The sequence below is a fragment of the Scophthalmus maximus genome, chromosome 4, assembly GCF_022379125.1.
Source record: "Scophthalmus maximus strain ysfricsl-2021 chromosome 4, ASM2237912v1, whole genome shotgun sequence".
Classification (NCBI taxonomy): Eukaryota; Metazoa; Chordata; class Actinopteri; order Pleuronectiformes; family Scophthalmidae; genus Scophthalmus; species Scophthalmus maximus.
In genome coordinates this window covers 13975225-13999000 of record NC_061518.1, presented here as the reverse complement: position 1 = coordinate 13999000, position 23776 = coordinate 13975225, and the positions used below count along the sequence as shown (strand labels likewise).

At 42.4% G+C, this 23776-nt stretch overlaps 2 protein-coding genes and 1 long non-coding RNA gene across 6 annotated transcripts; 2 read left to right on the top strand and 1 right to left on the bottom strand.

The window, feature by feature from the left end:
- The first annotated feature begins 2668 nt into the window (after positions 1-2668).
- On the top strand, positions 2669-8825 carry LOC118302438 (fibulin-7). Its single transcript, XM_035628568.1, has 8 exons — positions 2669-2892; positions 5080-5239; positions 5332-5502; positions 6090-6215; positions 6948-7124; positions 7222-7359; positions 7524-7659; positions 7836-8825. Exons 1-8 carry the CDS (start codon positions 2824-2826, stop codon positions 8197-8199), a joined length of 1341 nt encoding a protein of 446 aa, XP_035484461.1. The 5' UTR covers positions 2669-2823; the 3' UTR covers positions 8200-8825.
- LOC118302441 lies at positions 7756-12732 on the bottom strand. Its single transcript, XR_004790550.1, has 2 exons — positions 12533-12732; positions 7756-8195 (listed from the first exon to the last, which is right to left on the bottom strand). It is a non-coding gene; the product is annotated as an uncharacterized LOC118302441 (long non-coding RNA).
- kif7 (kinesin family member 7) lies at positions 11632-23402 on the top strand. Of its 4 annotated transcripts, none has more exons than XM_035628565.2 (19): positions 11632-11809; positions 13295-13682; positions 13939-14136; positions 14302-14701; positions 14806-15153; positions 15471-15663; positions 15774-15941; positions 16240-16398; positions 16767-17016; positions 17172-17327; positions 17424-17629; positions 18041-18238; positions 18571-18696; positions 18913-19089; positions 19173-19388; positions 19490-19696; positions 20260-20458; positions 20549-20710; positions 21346-23402. In XM_035628565.2, the coding sequence occupies exons 1-19, from the start codon at positions 11666-11668 to the stop codon at positions 21711-21713; spliced, it is 4263 nt and encodes a 1420-aa protein (XP_035484458.1). In that variant the 5' UTR covers positions 11632-11665; the 3' UTR covers positions 21714-23402. The 4 variants fall into 4 exon arrangements, with proteins under 4 accessions (XP_035484458.1, XP_035484457.1, XP_035484460.1 ...); XM_035628564.2 differs by having other exon boundaries at positions 21343-23402; XM_035628567.2 differs by lacking the exon at positions 13295-13682 and having other exon boundaries at positions 11724-11809; positions 21343-23402.
- Positions 23403-23776: the final 374 nt, after the last annotated feature.

The following is a 23776-nucleotide window of genomic DNA, read 5'->3' as shown; positions in this document are numbered from 1 at the left end:
CTCCTCCTCCCTCCTCCTCCTCCCTCCCTCCTCCTCCCTCCTACTCCTCCCTCCTACTCCTCCCTCCTCCTCCTCCCTCCCTCCTCCTCCCTCCTCCTCCTCCCTCCTCCTCCTCCTCCTGCCTTTTTTTTGCCAGATATAAAAACAGCTGCTAGTTCACCATTCACCAGTCACATAATTTATTACACAAAGTTCAGATGGGTCTCTCCAAAATAAAAAAGGTTACAGCAAAAAGATTGTCAATTCAGTATAATTGTTGTTTTGTTCAAATTACAAGAAGAAGAAGAGAAAAAACAAAGTTGAAAACATTACAGGAAGAATAAAACTTTTCCATGATCTGTATATATATTTTCGTCTTCAATTCAAAATGTGGCTAAGCTAGAAGTGTGTGAGTGTCAGAAAATAGTTTATGTACTCAATGCAGAATAGCGTCTGTTCGAGTTTAACAGATTATCATACATTATTTAATCATTGCTAAAGCAGCATCCTGTTGATGTGGCTGCAGGTCAAAATGAGGCTATTTTAAATCTTTACAAAAAAACGTTTTATGTAAATCCTGGACAAGTCATCATGTTTTTTTAAATAATAACAATAATAATAAAAATAATAATGATATATTGGAAAGCGCTTTTCAAGAACCCAAAGCACTTATACAAAACAAAAACAAGAGGGTGGGGGCTAGGGATATGTGGAGGAGAAGAGGTGGGTTTTAAGCCAATCATATGTTTTAGATGTAACATCTTAATCTGCAAAGCAACATATATGTTGAGTAAATGCTTCCTGCCTTACTTTCCACCACTGACAGCAGGTGCCGTACGACTGAGTCAGTCTCTGAGGACAAAACATCCTCATCTCTGTCATTGTCCCTGATCGTAGTGACAACAAGAGGTTTACTCTGATGCAGGGTTGAGGATGATGTCATGTTGTGTCCATCATTGTTCCATGATGTTTCATGGGGGGATGTTTTTTTTGAGGGGGCCAATGTTCATCATCGAGGTGAATCACTAGAGATGGAGCTATATCACTGAGCCGCAGGTCATTGTATTTTTTAGCTACATTTTTTTTGTGATGTTTTCTTTTTCAGATATTCTGAACGTTAGGTGGAAGGACTTTATGTGGAACAAAACAAACGGATACGTCTGAGTGCCTTGACATGGGGCCGTCTGTTTAAACACAGTGTTTAGGGACCCAGCGTTGGCAACGTGAATCATGATCCGCTCATAATGGGATGATTCAGTGTCTGAGGATGAGACTGCTGTGCAACCCAGTAGACCCACACTCACTCCTCTCCCCTGTGGGATGTATTTTGCACTGAGGACTCAGTGCCCAGAGGCTGCCCTGTTGTCACTGATCTCTTTGATTTTGTTGCATCAGTAAGGGGCTGTCCGACCCTGCTGAGCCAAATGACGGCTGTGAGCACCGTCTGCTCCGGGCTCAGTCGGACAATGCCACCCACTGAGATGATTTCTCAGGTAAATCTCTGAGTCTCAGCCTCGTCATTACCCTTCGAACAACAGTGGTGTTAGCAGCACACGCTGAGGACTTAAGTCCATACACAACAGATTATTTTCTCTGTGGAGCAGACTTACGTTGCAAACTCATCCTTTTCCATGAGGACCATTTTATTTTATGATGAATGCAATCTTACTTTGTCAATAGCCAAGAAAAGATGCTGATGATTCAGACATCTAGTAGAATGAAACTTGCAAGGTAGTTTGAGAAGAATAAAGGAAATTATTTTGCAGGCATATGAGACAGGAATGATGAAGCCCGTTCGATCAAATGTCTCAATTGTGAAAATGTCTCTGCCCAAAAAAACATGCAGATTTATTGTTTTACCATTCCAGCAAACAGACAGCAGTCAGAATGAGAAAGAAATAACAATATTACCTGTCACCTCCATCCATCTTTGTTGTATCCTCTGACAACATTGCCATGTCATTGTCGGGATAAGTCTGGTACGGCCCTGTGTTAGTGACGCAAGAGTCATTTTTGGTTATTTTGTTTTTCAGTCCAAGTAGTGCGTAGTACAGGGATGCATGAACCTGTATATTCCTGTAGAGGGCACAGTTTCTCTGCAGATTCTGTCCATCACGGCACTGGCTTTTCAAAAAAATGATATGTTAATGTGTCAGTAATTTTTCCATCCTATCTGTACATTACAAGATTTCTCATCTGTATATGCTCTAGCCCATATTTCATTGCATTATTATGGTATTGTTGATTGTCCTGTGGTTACAGTTATCATTTCTTTAAAACAAACAGCATCCGGAAACAATGTCTCAAAGAGAAATCCTTGAAGAGCCCAACTTGTAGGTTCTAAGAAAGTGCTTTGAATTTTAGTGGTTGTATCCTTTTCTTTGCATTGTGTTGGGAAAAAAATGCAAAGAAAAGAACTTAAACCACTAAATTGTTTAAAGTACTATATGAGTGTGTTTTTCACGCAGACTATTATCTCATGCTGTTTTATTAATCGGGGGGGGGGGGGGGGGGGGGTTCCTCCCGCTTCTCTGGAAACAAGATATAAACTAAGCTGCTTTTACCCGAGAGGAATCGAGTCCAAATTAAGAAAATGCATAATAATGTGGTCACATTTGACTGTAAGTCTCCTTCCCTGATTGGCTCCTGAAGAGCAACCCCAGCTTTCCGCCGCAGTTCGTAGCAGCAGCAGCAGCTTTTCCACTGCCAACTGTGTTTTTTCTCTCAGCTGAAGTCCCTGCACACACTCCGAGGGGCTGCCCACAAAGTTCAGGCTGCCTGCGACTTGTAACACGTTAGAGGACTGATCGCAGACTGCACATTGGATTTGGTATTGGAGGAAATATGTTTGTTTCAGCTGCAGTCGTCATCACGTTAATGTGTTCCTGCTCACTCCATCCCATTTTTGGACAGGTATGTGCAACACAATGTTATTGGCTAATTAGTGGTTTGACTTATTTGACAAGATTTCAGTTAAAGAAAATTAAGAGTGACATCATTATTCTTTCTCTTGAATTAATTCATTGGTTACAACATGTCTGCTAAGAGCTACCATGAATGGTCTGAAAGGCAAAAACTGCTCAAATCTGAACAACCTCCCTCTCCTCTGAAGTGCACTTTGGCTCCTACTGAGAATGTCCTTGCTTGACATCACGACAGCCCAAACCTTGAGTCGCCCTCACTTTGCATGCAAACATTGGGAACAAGACCCCAGAGGCTCCACTTTATGAATTCCCTCAGTATGTCTATGCCGCACTCTACTGCAAACCTGCTGAGTGTTTCCAGAGAACTAGTGCAGTGACTGTCTTTTGGCCTCTGCGTGCATGGCTGTGTTCGTCCGTGTGTATCGGATTTGTGTGTTACTCAGAGATGGCAAAAATAAATGTCCATAAGAATATCAAGTCTATGTCTAATATATAAACATGTGTACAGAACTGAACTGAAATCGTGAACCCTGCCTCCTACCCTTTTGGTAACATCACCCAGTTAACATGAAGCCATGTGAAATATCACCTAGCCCAGGCAGAAAGAGGCCTTTCACAACTTCACTATAAACACCAGCCAACCCCTCTGAGTGACTGAAGTCTCTCCAAACCCCAGTTTGGTCCAAATCAGAAAGGTGTTTTCAACAAATATTGACTCTTCTTACATAACTCCTGCTGGGAAGAAAAAACCCCACTAATTGGTTGTCTGAAAACACGTAGGAGAGGACAGGACAGAGTGACGCCGTCGAATGAAAGAGAGTAATGACGGAGCAGACGCAGGTAGAAAACAAGTCGCTGCCCCTCCCTCGTCCACTCCTTTCGGCTAATAGAGAGCGAGGTTGTAACACGGGGGATGTTTACGCTGAGGGCGTTTCAACCTGACTGAATGACCCTAAAACCCCCTTTAATTTACCACATTGTAAAAAGAGAAAGTGATTACCTGTAATGCAACCTATGTAACTTTTGCTGATATTGCATAACTTTTTATATTTACGTTTTTGAATGTCCACGCAGGGTCACATACCGACAGCCCCACTGCAGGAACAGTAAACCTTCAGAGTCTTTTTTGTTCATGACTTGAGCAGCATCTAATCTCGAGAGAAGGAGGATCCTGCTTTGCACATATACTTTCAGTGGAAAAACATACTCTGATCCGAGTGCGTTTACTCTCTCAACAGCCCAGCCTCTGTACTGCACAGGTCTCCACATCACTGCACTTCTCCCACAGACTTTCATTCACTTACATTTGGTCATAATTAAGATTTAACTTCGTAATCTACTCTTATTCAAACCATATTCATGCATAATTGAGTATAGATATAAGTGACCCAATGGCTAGAGTAACATTTGACAAATTATGCATCTAAGATGATAATTTGTATGACTTTTCCCCCTCACAAAATGATTCTGATTATTAATAAAAAAAAGATACACATGAAGGTTATATGTGAGACAATCTTGTGGCTGAGAACTCTAACTTCAAGACAGAATTGGAAAAATGCCTCATGATGCTTGAGAGCGAACAAGAATGTCAATGTGTCGTTATCACAGAAAACCTTTGGTAAGGTCTACGCACTACATTTTCTGGCTCAAACTAAAAGTTGTAAATCTCCTATGGTCATAAAAAAAAAAATCTTTATCTTCGTGTTGAGTCTTGGGAATGAATGGAAATGTTAGAATGAATGGAAAGTTAGTTCTCCAGCTAATGCATCAATTACATCACTGGCCTGTGGCCCTGTGGTCTCTTTTTTCATGTTGACAAATATTTATTTTTAACCTACCTGAGCCAGAAGAGAAGCTTTTATGTATTCATAAAAGCGTTTCTTTTAAAAAAAGAAAACTTCTAACACGTCTTCAAGCACAACTGGAGTGCAGGACTGCAGCTTCGAATAGCCATACAGTAACACTATGCATTGTGCAGATCACTCTTAAAAACTCCTAACAAATTAGAAGAATGCAGTGTTCACAAAATCTTCCCAAATCTAACTTATTGACTATAATTAGTAGTAATTACAGTAATTATTCATTACAAGTAAAAAAAAAAAAGGGAAACCTCTTCAAATTCATACACTCTTGTTAGTGACTTACTACAGTCCCCTTCTCTGTTTTTTTTCAGGACTGCCCAAGCAGGCAGGACATACAGGGCTCTCTGAAGCAGGTCCAGAAGCTTCTCTCAGCCCATGAAGCCTCCTACATGCAGAGTCTACGCAACCTGAAGAAGAAGATAAACTTATTGCAGAGCAATGCAGGGAAGCAGACAGCGAAGGCCACCAACAGTGAGCAAAACATCACGAGACCCATTAATCCGGATGTTAAAATAAATGTTATTCTGCTGTTTTTTTATTTGAACCACCTGCTTTTCCAACAGGCACCTGCGCAAAGTTGGACGCACCCATCAATGGAAGGAAACTCGGCAGGTCACACAGTGTGAGCCACGAGGTTCACTTCCTGTGCGACCCGGGCTATGAACTGGTGGGATCAGAGAGCAGGGTTTGTCAGGAGAGCCTGACCTGGAGTGGCCAGCAGCCGACCTGCCGAGGTGAGAGACCGGTACTGATCTTCAGCTATACGTGGCCTCCACCGTCTCCTCGTCATCCTCTTCCCACCAAAGCCTCTCCTCTTCTTAACCCTGACCATCTCTCATCCTGTTATCTTACCCACTGATCACTCTTACAACCCCTGTCATCAACCTCTCCCTCTCCTGCTCTCCATTGCCATTCCTCTTTTTGTGCATCATGCATGAAAACAACTATGTCGAGATATAGTTTATATATGACCACGATCATATTTCCTCTCTATGTCCTTTGGTCATTGTCCAGAGAGCGTATTGAAGGCTGAGACATGCGATAGTCCAGCCTCAGTGTCCTCTTACAGCTTGCCAACTTTGAGATAAAGGCTCAAAGGCTGTTTGATCCAGCAAGGCGTCCCCGGATCTACTGTGAACTCCTCTGCTCCACTTTTCCTCATTCTCCCTCTTACACATACATGTGCCATGATGTCTTGTTCTCTAATCTTTGAGCATCAAGGCTATTTGGTTGCATTTGCCCTCGTATCACTGGCAGGGTTCAAACATAGCACCAGAGATTCCTTATATAAAACTCCTGTTTGTTTTTTCCCCACCCTCAGACATCAATGAGTGCGCGCCCTCTCCGTGCCTGAATGGCGGGACGTGCGTGGACGAGGTGAACCAGTTCTCTTGTGTCTGTTCCAAAGGCTGGGCTGGAGCGACCTGTCAGAGCCCTGTGCCAACATGTAGGGATTACATACCCAGACCACACACACCTGACGGAGATATAGTTTTACCTCACCATCACACTCTTATGCATGTTTAGATAACTACTAACACTTCAGACAGCTCAGGCGGCACAAAAAGGTTACTATAACTATAACTATAACACCTTTCCATATTATATGCAGATTTTTTTATAGCAAAGTATCCAAATCCTCCCAGTCTGCTGAAGGAGATTATATTGGTCAATGGTTTGGTTTGTCAATACAATCCAGTGCTTCGTACCACAGAGTGGATTTTACTGAATTCCAGCCTCAAGTCCAAGACAGAGCTGGTTGAGAGGTTGCTGCTGCTGCTAGAGCCAACAAAGTTTAGTTTTTCTCTATTTATTTAACATTTTCATGCAAACATGCAATTTGTCTCTGTATGTCTGGCTTTATCTTCCCTTTTTGGGGCAGCCGACAATTCATTATGTCACAATCATGTCTATAAACACGGTCACTCAGTCTAATCATACTGAATGGATGCTACTATCTGAGGAGTTTCAAAGCTTTGCAATTATGGGTGCATGGTGACACGTGGTCCTGATTCCTCAGATTTATCTAGAAAATAATTTTGACAATAACACAATGGGGGGGAAAAAAAAAACGTTGCTGGGCATCAGGGTAAATCCAAGGCTGTTGCACAGAAAATATCACAGGGGGAAATAGAACACAGTCTACAACTGCTTACATCTCTTCTTTCCTGTTTTTCAGTCTTCGTTACCATGACAAACACCTCCGTAGCCACCGCTGCTGCAGCAGCTACCTTGCCAGCTGCCACCGCTGGGCCCTTTGTTCGTCCATCACGTTGCTCTTTGGTGCAGGGGACAACCCACTGCACCTGTGAGCCAGGATACACCATCTCTGGCAGGGACAGCAACACCTGCACTGGTACAACTAATACCTGCAATGTAACTAGAACAGATATGCACATTTATGTTTCCATATAGGAGCGCCAACTGAGTCTGTGTGTGTTTGTCCACTTCAGATATAGATGAATGTGAGCTATTCCATAATGGCCAAGCTGGGAAACTGTGTTTACATGCCTGTATCAACACCCCTGGAGGCTACCGCTGCTCCTGTCCGGTTGGATATAATGCGACCCGCGACGGACGCAGCTGTAAAGGTGCACTCACATTTTTTCTTTTTGATATATGATATGCTAATACGATGCCAATAAAAAACTTCAAAATGGCACATTTTTTAAAATTTATTTCACACACTGTGTGACTAACTTACATTTCTGTTTGAATTTCTGACGTCTCACTGTGTCGATCTTTTCTCTCACAGACATCGACGAGTGTGCCACCAGACAAAACAACTGCACAAAGGACCAGATGTGCATCAACACATATGGGGGTTTCCAGTGTGTCCACGTGGACTGCCCCAAAATTCCTAATGCTACATATGTCAAGACGTCGCCCATGTGAGCTTTGTCTTCTTGTTTTTACTTTGAATTCACTCTCCATTGTACAAATAGGGTGGTTCTTCAGTAGTGATGCTCAGTAAGGTTTTGGCTGCATTACTTGCATAGTTTTAATACAATTCCACATTCTCTTAGATACATCTACCTCTGTTTTAACTTGTTTTACTTTTTTCCAGGCGCTGTGAACGTAACCCCTGTCCTGCGGACAACAAGGCATGTTCTCAGACCCCAAATTCCTTCTCCTACCATTACATGGCTGTCGTGTCCAACCTGTCAGCTCCTCGAGTCATGTTCAGGGTCTCAGCATTGCGTCCAATGGGCGATACGCTTCGCTTCTCCCTGCTGGGGGGGAGGTTAGCTCGGCGCCACTTCACAGTCCAGCGTTCAGACCGTCTGACAGGTCAACTGATGCTGGTGAGCCCCATTCAGGGGCCGGCCACTTTGGAGGCAGAAGTGGAGATGAGCGAGCTGGAGAGACGTGTCCAGCTGGGAAGGTACATCACCAAAATCACCGTATTTGTTTCCCAGTATGAGTTCTAGAAAGAAAAGGATGAAGGTGGAAACACTGTTAGATCACTTTGGGAAAACAAAGGTCTGGTTTGGACATTTGGTCATGGATGTGTGATACTCTGATCTATTGTGGTGACCATCTTCAAAGTCACCTGTACTGTTGCTGAAGGAGATGCTGCAGCTTGGTGTCAAAACTGTAGTAAAGTAAGCATGGAGTGGTGACCTGGTGTGTCTTCCAATCATGTATGTGATAAATGTTTCTGAGTTTTTGATCTTTAGAAGCATTGGTATCAAGCTCAAGAAAGAGGAGCAAATGACTGATGAATGTTTTAGGGACTTCAGTATAAGAACATGAGTTTTGTCAGGAATAAGCAAAACATAATTATTTCACAAAGATATAAATCAGTGTATAGGAGATAAAAAAGGGGAATGACTTAATATGGACAATAAACCAGCCCTCAACTGAAGGGAAACTGAATCAGAACATATGTAGACATTCCACCCTGAAAGAAATTCTCTAGCTATCTTTACATACATGCTTTGTATATGGACATGTAATCACGATGTGTGATAATTTTGTAATCCTTTGTACTATCATGTTTTATTCTGTAAAGTGAAATCTCCGATGCAATCATTAAATCACCATGTAAACCATAAAAAAATGGTCTCCTCTTTTTTCCCCCAAATGTAATTGATATGTTGTAAAACGAATCAGATAAATATAAATATATACACAAACATAAACTCATGGAAAATTACTGTAATCCTAACCACTACTTGCCTAAACCTAACCCTACCTTTACCTTATCCTAACCCTACCCTGAGCCACTGAACCCAAAATAATCTTTTTTCCAATTGGGGGCACAGCTTTTACATATTATACAGTGTGTGTGTGTGTGTGTATATATATATATATATATATATATATATATATATATATATATATATATATATATATATATATATGTATACATATATAAGCACTGACATACAGTATGTGAGCAGTGGAGAAACACTTTGGTTCTTGCAGTACAGAGCAGTGCTGTTCAGCACACAGGCAGCCAAAGTCAGGCTGCTGAAAAGAGCCTCTGTGTTCCTACAGTGCACGAATGAACTTTAACTTTTAAATCTGCAAAACAAGTACACACTGAGAAATGCATGTGTCACGTGCACCTTGCAAGTAGTGCACGTGTGATCATTTCCCTTGAACAAGGTGGTGTGTATTTGGGAAAGAAAATGTGATGTTGAAAATAAGTGTGATGAAATGTGTCACCTCTGTGCCTCACCGACCATCTATCTTCTCCTGGGTGTTGTGTTATGCAACGCTTTGAAAAAGAAGCCACACAGAAGTTCATCTGTGGACAGTGAGGCAAAGTGCAGGTTCACTGGAAACAAACAGGATGTATTTAGTTGCAAAGGGGGCATCAACTGAGACTCGCTGATGACACGACGAGAAGGCGGGGGAGCTATAGCCACAGACTGTACGCTGAGTGAAGGAAAGAGATGGAAAGAGATAGCAAGGCAGACAGAGAGCAACGGCTGAATAGAAGACCATTCACGCTGGCATTTCACTGGCTGAATCTCTGCAGACAGAGAGTTCTTGGCTCAGTCTCTCCCTCTTCTGTCATAATGTAAAAAGTAAAGGTCAATTGGAAGCCACGCTTCCCATATGTCCCTCGAGAACCCACAAGAGGTGATAATTCAGTATTAAAAGCTCACCCAGACTTTACCTCTGCATTCCTTGTGCAAGGTCCAACCTGGAGCCCAATAGCTACTTACACACACACATATATATGTACACAAACTGGACTCTGAGAGGGTTTGTCAGCGAGAGCACCTGGTCTGGAGATGTTTTGTCTGCTCACCTCACCGTCCTCTCGTTTCCTCCCCTCCTCTGTGTTATCATATTACACCCACTTTCACATCCTTCTGTCCCCACTCCTCCAGCTCCACCATCGTGCCTCTACAGCTCTCAGTGAGGCTGAGTCACGCTGTGCAGATAAAAAGCCCTCGTAATGAGTGCTGGCAGTGTGTATGGTACTGAAATCAATATCCCAATCTCACTCTGGTTGTGCAATATAGTCATAAGAAACCAGCACACTCTCTTTGACAGCAGGTTGGGTTATCACTGGTACTTTTGAAAGGAAATACCTTGGTTCTCATCTGAAGTTTAATAGAACAAAGGCGAGTGCGACTGGGTCTGCTGAGGTTCACCAGAGTGAAGACAGGACTTCACAGTCAGTTTGGCTCACGGCAATTCAGTGTGGGCATGCAGGTGAGGGTGGGGGGGTATTATTTCGCAGTTCCAAGCGCAGCACAGCCAGTGGGCCTGCACGGTGATAACCAGGTAATTAGTATGGTTAGCATAGCTGTGCTGTGTGTATCTGTTATGTTTCTGGTTGAACAACAGCGTCACTGGCAGATGACAGGTGTGTTTACAGTGTTTGTTTGCTCTTAGAGACATCACAGTGCAGGAAAGGGGTGAAAATGGTGAGTGTCCATGCGAGTGTAATGTTTTTAACACTGCCTGTAGGACGACTCAACCTTGAACGTGAGCCCTGACCAATTACCAAAAATAAGGTTCAACACAGAGGGGATGTGAAAGAAGGATGTCCATGTGCATTGTCAAACTATGATGTAACACTGCCCCCTGCTGATCACTGATCAAGACATGATGCACACTCAACACTGAAGCCAGGCCAAATGGCATTTCTCTTATGAAGGTAAATATGTTTTGCAAAATGCAACCGATTGTAGACTGGATTTGTGAACCTGTAGAAACAAAAATCTGAACTTAAACTTACATTTTCACTTAACAAATATTCTTATATATGTAACCTGAATTTGAAGTCACAGGAAAAAAAAAAAAAACTTGAGAGGTTGTAGAAAAAATGTGAACTGGTATGTTGAAATTTTCACTCAAATATTCACACACCTGAATATGTTCTGATGTGAAGTAACAGAAAAATATTTAAAAATTTCTAGATTGATATTTAAATGAAAACAATGGCAGCTGCAAACTTGTTATCGAACATTTACTCATATTTCATTATTATTTTACTTGGACAATTTTGTGGCATAAACACAACTTGCTAACATTATGTTTTATATAAAAAATGTTTTTCTGTTGCCCTGTGCACAGATCTAAGTTCAACAATCATTAAAACTGTCATCTTTAAGTGTGTGTGTGTGTGGTTTTTTGGGGACTAAACATACATTGCTGAGTTGACTATCTTTATTCTTTAATCTCATGCAGGAGGAATTATTATAAAATAATATGGATTTTGGAAACTATCTACAAGATCTTGATTTAGAGATTATAACATATTAGTCTCCAGGTAAAAAAAAAAAAAAAAAGTAAACATCAGTGTAACGAGAGTTACTAAAGGTTACTATTAAATCACGATTATAGCACAAAAATGTGAAATCACTCTTCGTGAGATTATTTGTAAATCAATGGTTTTGTGGCTCTTTGCAAGGATCCTTCTCAGCCGTGATGCGTTCAGGAGGCCAAACCCAAACTACAGCCCAAACTTTCGGGCTCCTCCCTTCGACTGCTCCTCAACTTCCAGTCTCCCAAAAAAAAAAAAAAAGCCCCAGTGTTATCCTGAAGTCATGGAGTAACTTCTGCCTCATTAAAGTAAGTTGTTGTAACGGTCGGTGGTCACGAGCACACACGCAGCCCGTGCATGTGCTTGTTGACCGTTCTCCATTCCTCGCGGGAGAATGTTGTAGCATCTCCAGATGACAAGATCCAGCCTCATCCTCGTGTTTTGGTTTGTTGTGCGGACTGCAGGCTGGCTAGCTGGCTAACTGGCTAACGTTAGCTTAGCTGAAGTTGTCTGGAGTCATCTGGGACAACAGGCCACCGAACTAGCAAGTGTAGTCTGCTGCGAAACGTCTTGTTGAAGGAGCTTTAGAAAAGTCGACAACAGGGTTTTATAGGAATAACGTTTCTTTACGCATTGGAACATCTACATACTTTGTTGAAGAGTGATGAAGGTGGCTCGCTAACGTCATCCTGCTAACATGGTCAGAATAAGTTCACGGGACCGTGAACACATCATCCCGTGCGACCCAAGTTAACCAGCTTTTCCTGATAAGTTCACAAAGGTAAAAACATGTGTTGTCGCGTTCCTGACGATATTAGCAGTTCTCGTTAACGCTACTTGTATAAAACAAAGACGAGTCAATCACGACTGATAAGTTACGTTAGTGATTATAACGTTACTTTCACGTGGATATTCAACATCCGGTTTGCAGCCAATTTAAGACATGTTTTAATGTCAACTTGGCGAAATGAAATGTGTGTTTTGAATGGAGTTCGAACGGAGACCATCCAGGTGGTGAGCACGACCTTTACCTTACATAGTTGTGTTCAGGGACGTGGTTTACCGCCGCTGTTAGAGGGGATGCTGACGTGCATTGAAGTTAGACCTCAGCGTTGTATCGCCTTTCGTGAGATGCGTTCACTGTCAACAATCTGAACGGTATCAACACACTGAAGTAGTGGTTACCATGCGTGACTACGGTTCTCTGAGTACGCGCATGGGCAGTAAACCAAAAGCATAGCCCTCTAGTGGGCTATTTTTTCCTTCTCACATACAGCCCCTCCGGAAAAGTAAAGGAAAATGTCCAGATTTTCTGAAAGCAGCTTCAGACAGATCTTTGCATTGGGAGGGACCACGTGATAGGTCCCCTTTAAAATCCCAGCACACGCTCCTTGTCTCCCTTTGGCCTGTATGGATTGATGTACTTCCAGTTGGACCACGGTCCCGAAGGCCAGCAACTGACTAGGTGACGGCAACTGTGGTAAGTAAGCAATAGGCATCGCCCAGTTGCCTATGGAGGTCCTCACATGTGGCGCCAGCAAGCATCCGGACCCAGACCACCTCAGGATGTGGTCTGATATCAAAGTGTCGTCAATGCGTCTTGGGTGTATTCATATGAAATCTTTGTGAGATGGTCTCATGGCAAAAATTGTCTGTACTAGAAGACGTGTGTACTAGGTTGGTTTGCTGCATTATCATGCAAACGGTCACATCTTCACTAATGGCCTTATTGCATCCTTCATCCAGATTTGAAAAAACAATCTTTGGTGACAGGGGATTTTTATTCCCTTTAGGGATCCAAAGATGATCAATACATAACAGAAGAACACAGAAGAGCTCCAACAGCAGAAATGTCTCCCAAAGTACCTGGTGGCCAAGGCAAAGGGGATTATTCTGCAGTGCAAGTAGCTGTTCGAGTGCGCCCCCTGCTGCCAAAAGAGCTTCTACACTGCCATGAAAGCTGTATTACCGTGGACCCTGAACTGTGCCGGGTTACCCTGGGCCATGACAGACACTTCCTATGTGACTTCCTGTTTGAAGAATCCTGCTGTCAGGAGGAGGTTTATTCTGTGTCTGTCCAGCCACTCATAGATGCCTTCTTCCAAGGGTTCAATGCTACAGTCTTTGCCTATGGGCAGACAGGTTCAGGCAAGACTTACACCATTGGAGAAGCAAATATTTGTAAGTTATTCATTTATTTGTTTTACTTTTCTTGAATTGTCTTATTCAAAGTATTTGGTTCCATCAGTGTTTTTCATCATCAGTTTAAATTTGAACTACCATTTCTCCTCGCACTCGATTGACATACTGTTCAACAATATTTTGCATAGGACAAGACCAGACAGTAACTTGTCAAACAAAGCAAGCACTGTGTTCTCATCAAACCAACTGAAACCACTTGCATCCACAGTTATGTATTTTTTAATTGTGTTTGTAGGTTCCTTCAGAGATGAGGTGCAGGGTATCATACCCAGAGCTGTTGCGGACGTCTTCAAGCTGCTGGATGAAAATGACCTCGCAGACTTCTCTGTCCGAGTGTCCTACCTGGAGGTCTACAAAGAGGAGTTCAAGGACTTACTGGAGGTCGAAACAGCCAGCAAGGACATCCACATCCGGGAGGATAAAGGCAACATTGGTATGAAATACCAATCTTTTCGTTCTGCTATTAAATGTGTTATTTCTAAGCAGATTTCTGTGGTTGTGAATATTGAGTGATATTATTGAGTATTTTACTCTCTTGTGTATATCAATTTACATTTTATGTCTCTGTGTATGTTTGTGTGTGTGTGTGACTTCATAGTTTTGAGTGGCATAAAAGAGTGCGAAGTCGAGGGTCTGGATGAGTTGTTGAGTTTACTAGAGTCTGGAAACACAGCCAGGCACACCGGTGCAACCCAGATGAATCCAAACTCCAGCCGGTCACACACCATTTTCACCTTGTACATGGACCAACGTCGGGGAATTTCACGCCTTTACGGGACTGCTACAACTTCTGGACCACAAATGTTGTCTTCCAAGTTCCACTTTGTTGACCTGGCGGGGTCAGAGCGCATCTTAAGGACTGGGAACACTGGAGAGAGACTAAAAGAGAGTATCCAGATTAACAGTGGCCTTTTGGCCCTGGGAAATGTTATTGGGGCGCTGGGTGACCCCAAGAGGAAGGGCTCTCACATACCATACAGGGATTCTAAAATCACAAGGTACAGTTTTAACAAGTTCATCGATAAATGAGATTTCTTTGTAACAGGAATTGATTTTATAATGTCAGTTTGGTTAAATTTATTTGATCTTTGTTTTTGCCCAGGATCCTAAAAGACTCTTTGGGAGGAAATTCAAAAACACTGATGATTGCCTGCATCAGCCCATCTTCCGCAGACTTCGATGAGAGTCTGAACACACTAAACTATGCCACAAGGGCCCGAAACATTCAGAACCGGGCTACCGTCAACTGCAAGCGCGAGCCAGATCGTGTGGAAGGGCTGGAGCAACAAATCAAGGCCCTACGTCGAGCCCTCGAAAACCGCCATCGTTCAGAGACCCGCATCATTGCTCACGCTGATCCACACAGGAGGCCTCGTCTTGGCGAGGGAGAGATCAGCAGACTGCAGGCCCAAAGTGCCCACTATAGGACTTGCATGGACACAGCTTACAGGTTAAAGCACAATCACTGATTACATTTAAATTGGAGTTAAATTTAGTTTGTTGTGATGTTGTCTAACCACTTTTTTTAAGTCTTTACAAAATATTATGCATGTATTCTGGATATCTTGGTTTATATGTTGTATTTTCCTCAACCATTTAGTTAATGTGCATTAATGATCATATACAAAATTATCATCACACAATTTAGTGATTACACTGGCAAAATAATGGCTAAACTACATTGTTTTTGGACAACACAGGTTTAAGAAGCATTAGTGTTTAGTGCATCTTCCTTAAATTGTTTTTTGTGTTGTTGATATCTCCCAGGTTGCTGCGGGAGCTGCAGAGTGAAGGGGCTCTGACTGCGGAGCAGAGTTTGAGAGTGAAGGAGTGGCTGTGCTCAGTGGAGGAGGAACAGAGCAGACTGACCACTGCCTCAGGACCAGACAGTGGTATTGAAAACAGCTCCACTGAGGACAGTGTTGCACTGAGGAGGGGGAGGCCCACTGTAAGAAACCAGGTTTGTCTCTTTGAGTCTTTTCAAAAAATATTTTGAAATTAATATGGGCCATTATTTTAGGAATTAATGCATGCCGTACTGATGCGTCGATCAATGTGGTTTATTACCAGGATCAAGAGGCTGCAGAGGAGGGGTGGAGCCATGAGCATGACGTTGAGAAAGATGGAGAGAATGTAGATAGCATTGTTCAGCTTCAAGCCCAGATTGAGCGTTTGGAAGGAGAGAACACAGACTTTTTAGCAGCTCTGGAGGACGCAATGGAACAATACAAGCAGCAGGTCAAACACACTTGAAATAAATGTTGCTTTTCCGTTCTGTTTCATTCAATGGTACTGTGTTTCGGAAACTGAATTGGATCAACATAATAGTATGTTCTTGTGGGCAAATCCCCAGTTTGTTTTTTATTTTGTCACGTGGTCCTGATTGGTCACAACACGGTTGTTGTACATGCTTTCTCTCAGATTAGAAACTACCATAAGACCGAGTATTGTGTGCATTCTAAAAAGACCCTGAACATTGCATGTTCAGCCTTGAATGATCTGTAATGTGAATTCGATTGTTTTCCTTCTGTCTCAGAGTGATAAGCTGCAGGAGCAACAGGACCTGATAGCAGAGCTGCAGTGTCAACTTACTACTCCAGGGCTGAGGAGCCTGGGTCTTAACTTGAGGTCACGGCCACACACGGCCCCTATGGGCTCCATGCAGCAAAGTCAGAATGGATGCACATACAGACAGGTAAGCAACCAACAGAGCTACATTTTCAACCTGTAGTTTTTATTATTATATTTTTTTTTATGTGTTCTTATCTGAAGTGGAAAGATACTTAAATCTGGTCTTTCTGAGGTTTTCTTGTGCAAAAAAATGGAGGTGCATGTTCTTAACTGAAATGAGCATATACTAAATTTGCAGTGTTCTAGAGATTCATCATATGAAAAAAAGGCTCATGCACTGACAAACTAGAACTAGAAAAAACGCTCTCATGGTGCATAAAAGGGGCAATAATTGATCATATTTTCACTATAATATGTATACAGATTAAAATTATTTTTTACACACTTACAGAATTTTTCATTGTTGACATGTGTGTTTATGTGTGGTCACAGATGAGTCCAGTGTGTGGCCTTGGTAATGGTCCTGGTGGTGATCATGATGGTAACCTCTATGAGGAGCAGGAGATCCTTGAAGGAGCAGAAATGCTGGACACAGAGGATGAGAGCAGTCACCCCAACCTCAGCCAGAATTTAACCTGGAATAAAAGGGACATGCTGTCAGGAGGACTAACAGCTGGTGGTAAAGGTCCAGTGTCTCAGCTGCCTCGGCCAGGCCAGCACATGTGTTTAGCCAGAAAAGCATGTAAGTGTTGAATTTTTAGATGTGCCTGCGTTAATTGACATTCTTTATGCACTCATGGTACTTAAAGCCTTTGAATTTCTGCCATGACACCTTGTTAGCTTTCTCATTGTACCACCCCATTGACCTGCTGTGTGCTCTCTAAAATCCCTGTGTAGCCAACTCCAGTTTCGGAGATACATCGGTACGGGAAAGTTTGAAGAGTTTTGAAGGCGTTTCAGAGTGGGGTCTGCTTCAGGCGCAGCAGAAGATCAGGGAGCTGTCTGTGACCATTCGCATGAAGGAAGAACTCATCAAGGAGCTAGTCAAAACAGGTATTACTTTTTATTTTCCTTCCTTAGCCTCACCTTTTTCCAAATATAGCTTCTCTTCTCTGTCAATCAGTTGTGTTTTTTTTGTTTGTTTTCTAGGTAAGGATGCTCAGGCCCTGAACAGGCAGTACAGCCATAAGATCACGGCTCTGGAGAGTGAGGCTGTGCAGGCCCGGCAGGAGCTGCAGGAAGCCCAACGACAGCTGCAAGATCTGGAGAAACAAGAGCGAGAGATCAGCGCAACAGACAAGACGAGAGCACAGGAATGTCGCCAGAAAATAGCTGCTGCTCAGAGCAAAGTTCAGGTTCGACTGTCACACCTCTGAATTCATGCATAACGACACGTAGGAAACAGACAGCTACAAACTAAGGAATCCATTATCTATACCACTCATCCTTTGAGGTTTGCTGGGTGGGCTGACATTTGGTGGGAGGCAGTGTACATCCTGGACAGGTCACCAGGGTATTACACAAAGGGATGTTGAAATGAAGTTTGTGGAATAATATTTGCTGCAAAGATACTTTTTCAAACCCATGAACTTGCTTGATGACTGCTGCCCTGATATTAAATAAATTCAATTACGTTCATTTAGCAAATGCATTTGTCCAAAGCAACTTGCAATAAATGCATTCAACTAACAAAACATTCCTACTCTTATTGCAATGTTCTTACACTTCAACTTCTGAAAGGAAACATTTTTATGGCTGTGTCGTAGGTTCTAAGTCAACGTCAGAGGGATACTGCTCGTCTAGCTAACCTGCCAGCACAGAACGAACGTCGCGTGCTAGAGCTGGAGCGCAGCGTCCAGTCGATGAGGCAGCAGCAGGAGCAGCTGCAGAAGCGACTGCGCCAGGAAAGTCAGCAGAAACGACGTCTGGAGACCGAGATGCAACGAAGAACTCACAGAGTCAAGGTAGGACAGCACAGAGTAGCCTCAGCAAACATACATGGCTAATTTACCCGTTGATAGTGCAAAGTCTCATTCAGGAAAAGTAAATCAGTGACACACCTAATGCTTTAGTTATTGTAGAAAATACAACAATTATGTAGCAGTTAATTTGATGGGAAGCTGCCTGTAATTGTTGGAAAATGTGTATTATTCCCTCTGTATGTAAAAAGTTCCAATGTGTGGCATTGATTACAGTGCATGAGTGCCAAAGGTGTTAATTCACTTTTAACAGAGTTGGTTTTCCTTTGAACGTGTCCTTTAATTCGTCTTTAACTTCGCTGCTGCCACCCCAACAGGAGCTTGAAATAAAGAATGAGCAGCAGCAGAAGATCCTGAAGATAAAAACCGAGGAGATCGCTGCCTTCCAGAGGCAGAGACGCAGTGGCAGTAACGGCTCAGTCATCTCCTTGGAAGAGCAACAGGTGCAACAATGATTGGTGTTAACTGTCATGGTACATTGAAGTGAAGTCATTTTAATTTTGTTACAGGCAATACTGCCTGTATATGGCTGAAAATACATATGTTAATGTCAGACAAATGCTTGATCAGCACTGTGAATTATCCTGATAGCAACACTCGCATAACAACATGCTTCATTTTTTTGGTTCATTTTTTCTGTGTTTATCGCCAATGAGCAGAAGATTGAAGAACAAAAACGCTGGCTGGATGAGGAAATGGAGCGGGTTCTGGACCAGAGGAGAGGACTAGAAGATCTGGAAGGGGAACTGACTAAACGAGAGACAATCCTGGCCAAGAAAGAAGCCCTGCTGCAGGAACGCAGTGGACTGGAGATCAAGCGGCTCCGCTCCAGTCAGGTGTTGATAAACGCAAAACCTCACACTGTCAGTGGCTCAGGAAACTTGCAGATGCTGAATGTTTGTATTCATCTTCCCACCAGGCCCTTAGTAAGGACCTGGTGACACTTAGCGGGCGAATTGAGTCGCTTGAGCGAGAGTTGAGCGAGAGGAACGGCCTCCTTCGCAGTAGCAGCGCTCAGGACTCCGAACAGATCCGCCAAGAGATCTCCAACCTGCGCCAAGAGAAAGATTCACTGCTTAAGCAACGAGTTGAGCTGGATGATAAGCTGCGGCAGGGTAACCTGCTCTCACCTGAGGTCAGATATTACTCTGGAGATCAAGTTGGACAGAGAAAGATATTCTGCGTCTGTGTTGAAATTATCATTAAGTTCGTGTCCGTTCCCTCGGATCTTTACAGGAGGAGCGAACGCTTTTCCAGTTGGACGAGGCGATTGAGGCTCTGGATGCAGCAATAGAGTACAAGAATGAGGCCATCACTCAAAGACAGAGACAGCTGAGGGCTTCTGCCAGTATGCTCTCCCAGTGGGAGATGAACCTCATGGCCAAACTCAGTTACCTGTCCGCCTCTGAGACCAGAGCCCTGCTGTGCAAGTACTTTGACAAGGTCTGTGCTCTCGTCAATCTGAGATACAATTATTTATTTTTTTACTCATGCTCATCAGTCTACAAGGCACTATGCTACTTTGTCAGACTGTTGCCTCAAAACAATAATTTCATTTAAATATCAATAGCATTAAACAAAATTTTTGCTTGTCTTTGCAATATTTGTTCACCCTTTCCGACCGTAAAGAGTAAGATTCTTTCTAGGTGCTTTTCAGACATGCACTGACGTCCGAACATTTTCCTGAGAACGTAAATGTCTGCAAATGTTGCTCCGGACATTTTCTGTGAAACTTTTCCTGTCAACCACCCTGTAACATTTCCAGAAAAAATTATCAGTGAATAAGCTCATGTGAGAATGCAGCAGGAAGATTCACGGCGGGCAAATGGGCGCCACCACTCACCCGAATGTCCCAGAAATGGTCCTGCTGTTGTGAACGCGTCTGACTCAGACAATCTCCTACTGAGCGGCAAACTCCGGATAATTAGGTCCCGTCTGAAAACAGCTTGAATCTAAAAATCACCAGTATGTTTGCTTAAGCGTGTTGATGTGGGTGTTTTCGGTAGGTGGTGTCTCTGCGTGAGGAAGAACGCAAGCTGCAACTAGCCCTGGCTGAGCTGGAAATGCAGCTGGACGAGCAGCAGAAGCTGGTGCAGTGGTTGGAGAACGCCCTCGATCGCACACAACTCGACACAGATCGCCGGCTCACGCAGCAGCAGAAGGAACACGAGAGGAGTGTTCAGCTCTTACTGCAGCAGTGTCGAGGTGCCTTTTTTTTTTTTTTACACATGGAGACACAATTGAGAAGTGCTATTTTTAGTGTAACCTTATGTTTGTGTTCTCCAACCCGCAAAGAGCAAATAGACGAGGGCTTCGCAGGAAGGCAGCGACAGTATGAGGGATGGATCCATAACCTCAGCCAGGAGCTTAACCACTATAAGGCTGCTAATGTGGAACTAAGCCACAAACTGAGGGAGCTCTGTGGTTCAGGCAGCCAGCCAAAGGAGCACGCTAAAGGTAAATGTATTGATCCAAATGTTTGCTTCTATATACACTCATGCAAATCCACTTGGCACAGCTCTGTACACTTTTTTTATGTCTCAGATCCTTAAAAAGTTGATAACTTTTGCACATTAGGCTTTATTTTCAGTATCAATTCCTTTTCTCAATTAAAAATTTTAAAATCTGAAGAAAAGGTTCAGAATACCCGATTTAAAAATGCTTGTAATTTCCTTTAACAAACAGTTCTAAGATATCTGTTCATTATTAAAGACGACTAAGGAAAGCAAAACATTTTTGCATTTGAGAAGCTGGAATCAGAGAATTGAAATGATTATCAAAACAGTTGCTGATTAATTCTCTAGGAATTGACTAATCAAATAATCAAGTAATCGTGGAATCAGCATCTACCTGTAGGTTGCTTCAGTGTTCGATTTTCCTTCGCCTTCCTTCTGTCGGAATCCTACGCCATGGTGGAGTGTAACATCATTTACATACAATTATAGAATCTCTGACTTCTGACATCCTATTTCTTCACTGCAGATCATCGGTTTTTGCCCTTAAATCTCAATCTTGACATCTGTTTCGATTTTCAATAATATAAGACTAATCTCTTGACTTATGTCGCCTTTAACCTGATGGTAAACCAGCAGGCGTCGGCAGCATGGAGAGGCTGACTCGCTGCTCTGAGGACAGCCCAGGAGTCAGAGGCGTGGGGCAACCCGACAAACCTCCCAGGTCTCGAGAGGAAATGCGTGAGCTGGTGAATACCCCACTCCCGTCCACGTGGAGACGCTCTTCTCTCCCAATGGAGGAACCTGCTGTCATGGAGGAGCTGTGGCTTCGAGCAGCTGGAGATGTTCCTATTAACCGTGTAGTTCAGACTGGAACGGGGTCCTGGGGTGGGCAGACGCCGCTGCCTGTGGTCAAATCTCGCAGAGAGTCACGTCGGCCCAGCCTCAACATGGGACCACTGGCCTCAAACAATGCATTAATTGATGTTCGGAAGAACCCTGTCTGAAAATCAATGTTTTGTTTCTTTAAGACCAATCACACAATTTTTAGTTTTTATCCTTTCTTTTTGTTTGTTTTTTTTATATTAAAATCTTTATACTTGTATATAAAGTTTTGTAGTATAAAAAAAAATTACATCCACTGATTTTTACATGAAGCACTTTCACTGAGGTCAATTGTATGATTCCATTTCATACAGTAACTGGTAGGTTTATGGTCTTAACAACCATGAAAGTCAGTAAGATACAATTTTAGGTTCTCTTACTCTTTAATTATACATCTTTTGACTTTTACAATATTTTATATTAAATTGTTTTTGCCTGCCACACTCATCTGGCTTGTGTTTCCATTTGCAAACAAAAAAGCAAACAGAGGAATTATTTTTTTAATCTATTTCAGTATTATATTTTAGTTAAGTAGGGTCACCATAGGGAGACAGACATGGGACGTCAATCTAACAGTTTTCAAACAAATTTAAAAATTTCCAAATAAAAAACCAAACACGCAGACATGACACACATGAGTATATCATTATTTCTAATGTCCATCCATAGAAGCCCATAAAAAAAAGTCTGTCCCTATAACCACTAAATTCTTCAGTATCAAAGTCACCCAGTGACAGATCTCTATACACCCATGAGTACGAGAAAAGAAACTGATAATAGCTAATTTGGCAGAATGAAATCATGTTATTTGCCAAAAAGTAAACAAATATTGGCAATAAAAGTGAGAAAACCATGACTTCAAAACCTGGTTTATAATGTCGGTTAAAAAAAAGGCCAAGTATCACTGTTACCACTATTTAGCCTAATGGTTAATGTTGACCAATTGACAGAAGTTAAGGAAATATAAACTTTTTATTTATACATACTGTAGGCTTCCTCCATTGGCTTTACCAAAATCAATCCTAATCTCTTAATTTCGTGAGTAATTGATACACAGTGTAAACAATTTATATCTGTGAGATGGGTGTGTGGACACAATCTGAGCTCTAGAGGGGGACACATCCTCAGTCCTCACATCTGTCATTTCATCGGAGTCTCTTGAGGGACACTTGGATTCAGTGTTTGAAAAAAACCTTTAAAGAAAGACAGATTAATATAAATGATTACTATTTTTTAAAGAAGCTGATTCAAAGTATGTTTACCAATTATTTAAGAAATACATACATAAATACATTAAATATACACCACCCCAGTGGTGTGGGAAGAGCCACTCGGAGGATCACGAGGCCCTCAAATCATTGAAACTGCACAGAATAGCAGCATGAAATATCCTGGGACAGAGATGATGGGGGAACAGTCCAATGAATAATCCAATGAAACATGAATCCTTGCGAGGTTCTTGCAACCTGAGCTCAACACAAAACATAAAATTCCAAACTACTTCAATTTGTCCAGAAAGCAAACAACAACTCACCATGTACTTGGCAGTTGAATAACGGGGGAACTTTTAATCATTCAGTGTTGCTGCAGAGCACAGTCCTAATGCGAGGGTGTTCATCTTTGTTCCCTATACCAGTCAGGATGTGTGATCACACACACAGCTGGAATCTGTGATGTGCTGTGACATTAAGCGACGCAACAATGAAAGAGAACATCATGTAAAAGCAGGGAAGTATTTAATGATGTATGGCAATTTATGTTGTCCAACATGTTTGCTATAGGTCTTATGAATAAAACTCCATTTTTGTCTGCAGTGGTGTTTTGTCTTTGTACAACCACTGAGGGGCACTCATTTGAGAAATGCTCAAATTCTCTTGAGACAACAGATATCCCCAACCCATCCTTCACCACTTTTTATTCTAACAGGTCAGACATGTAAGTAAGGTGTGGAGGCCACAGAGTCAGACACACATCCTGATATCAGAATCATACAGTATGTCTGTCTACACATAAGAAAGGCAAGCAGCCGCACCAAAGAGAAACCCACACTAGTCTAAAGAGCTCAATTCAGAACGAACATGTTCGTTGTTGTTTTTATTTTTTGGTGCAGCTGAAAATTAAAAAAAAAAAAATTAAAAAAAGTTATTTCAGTCACTCGTTTCATAATAAGTGGTTTTACACCTTC

Excerpts from the sequence above, each read along its gene's own strand:
- LOC118302438 (XM_035628568.1), top strand. The coding sequence starts at position 2,824 with ATGTTTGTTTCAGCTGCAGTCGTCATCACGTTAATGTGTTCCTGCTCA. Across the intron at positions 7,360-7,523 it reads CGACGGACGCAGCTGTAAAG|ACATCGACGAGTGTGCCACC; the intron begins GTGCACTCACAT and ends TTTCTCTCACAG. Across the intron at positions 7,660-7,835 it reads TATGTCAAGACGTCGCCCAT|GCGCTGTGAACGTAACCCCT; the intron begins GTGAGCTTTGTC and ends ACTTTTTTCCAG.
- kif7 (XM_035628564.2), top strand. The coding sequence starts at position 11,666 with ATGCGTTCAGGAGGCCAAACCCAAACTACAGCCCAAACTTTCGGGCTC. Across the intron at positions 18,239-18,570 it reads GAAGAACTCACAGAGTCAAG|GAGCTTGAAATAAAGAATGA; the intron begins GTAGGACAGCAC and ends CCACCCCAACAG. Across the intron at positions 19,389-19,489 it reads GTAACCTGCTCTCACCTGAG|GAGGAGCGAACGCTTTTCCA; the intron begins GTCAGATATTAC and ends GGATCTTTACAG.